At 63.7% G+C, this 625-nt stretch overlaps 1 protein-coding gene across 1 annotated transcript in view; it reads left to right on the top strand.

Moving 5' to 3' along the window:
* Window positions 1–4: 4 nt before the first annotated feature.
* The window catches only part of LOC104544004 (tubby-related protein 4-like), a gene marked incomplete at its 5' end in the record, with an annotated part of 4,551 nt that continues 3,930 nt past the window's right edge, over window positions 5–625 (top strand). The window contains 2 exon segments of the mRNA XM_010188740.1: window positions 5–614; window positions 617–625. The exon segment at window positions 617–625 is cut by the window's right edge and continues 1,526 nt beyond it. Of these exon segments, the coding sequence (XP_010187042.1) occupies window positions 5–614; window positions 617–625 (619 nt within the window).

The raw sequence follows: 625 nt of genomic DNA, 5'->3' as shown, positions 1-625 counted from the left end.
CATCTTTGGGGCCTCCCAAGAGCTGCAACTGAACAAGGTGAACCCCCCACCGCCCTACCCTGGCACCATCCCTGCTGCGCCAACCGCCGCCCCACCGCCTCCGCCTGGCCCCCCGCAGCCGCCCCTCGACCTTTGCCTGAAAAAGGGGGAGTTCTCCCTCTACCCGGCAGGGCACTACCAGACACCTCTGGGGTATGAGCGGATAACGACGTTCGACAGCAGTGGGAACGTGGAGGAGGTGTGCCGGCCTCGCATCAGGATGCTCTGCGCCCAAAACACCTACACCCTGCCAGGGCCCGGCAGCTCCGCCACCTTGCGCATCACTGCTGCCGAGAAGAAGATGCAGCAGCCCTGTGCCAGTGCCACCTTGAACCGGCTCACAGTCCCCCGTTACTCCATCCCAACTGGAGACCCGCCACCCTACCCTGACATTGCCAGCCAGCTGTCCCAGGGCAGAAGCATCATGCAGAGGCTGGACAGCAGTATCATTCATGCGACTCTGCGGAGGAACAGCAGAGAGGCAGCCCTGAAAATGGCTCAGCTGGTGGACAGCCAGAGAGCCACCTTGCAGCTTCCCCCGAAAGCCAAGAGCAGTGTTGTGGCGGCGGCGGACCAGCCAGGAGGA

This window comes from Mesitornis unicolor, unplaced genomic scaffold (genome assembly GCF_000695765.1).
Source record: "Mesitornis unicolor isolate BGI_N332 unplaced genomic scaffold, ASM69576v1 scaffold17237, whole genome shotgun sequence".
Taxonomy (NCBI): Eukaryota; Metazoa; Chordata; class Aves; order Mesitornithiformes; family Mesitornithidae; genus Mesitornis; species Mesitornis unicolor.
This window is presented reverse-complemented; position numbering and strand designations above follow the sequence as displayed.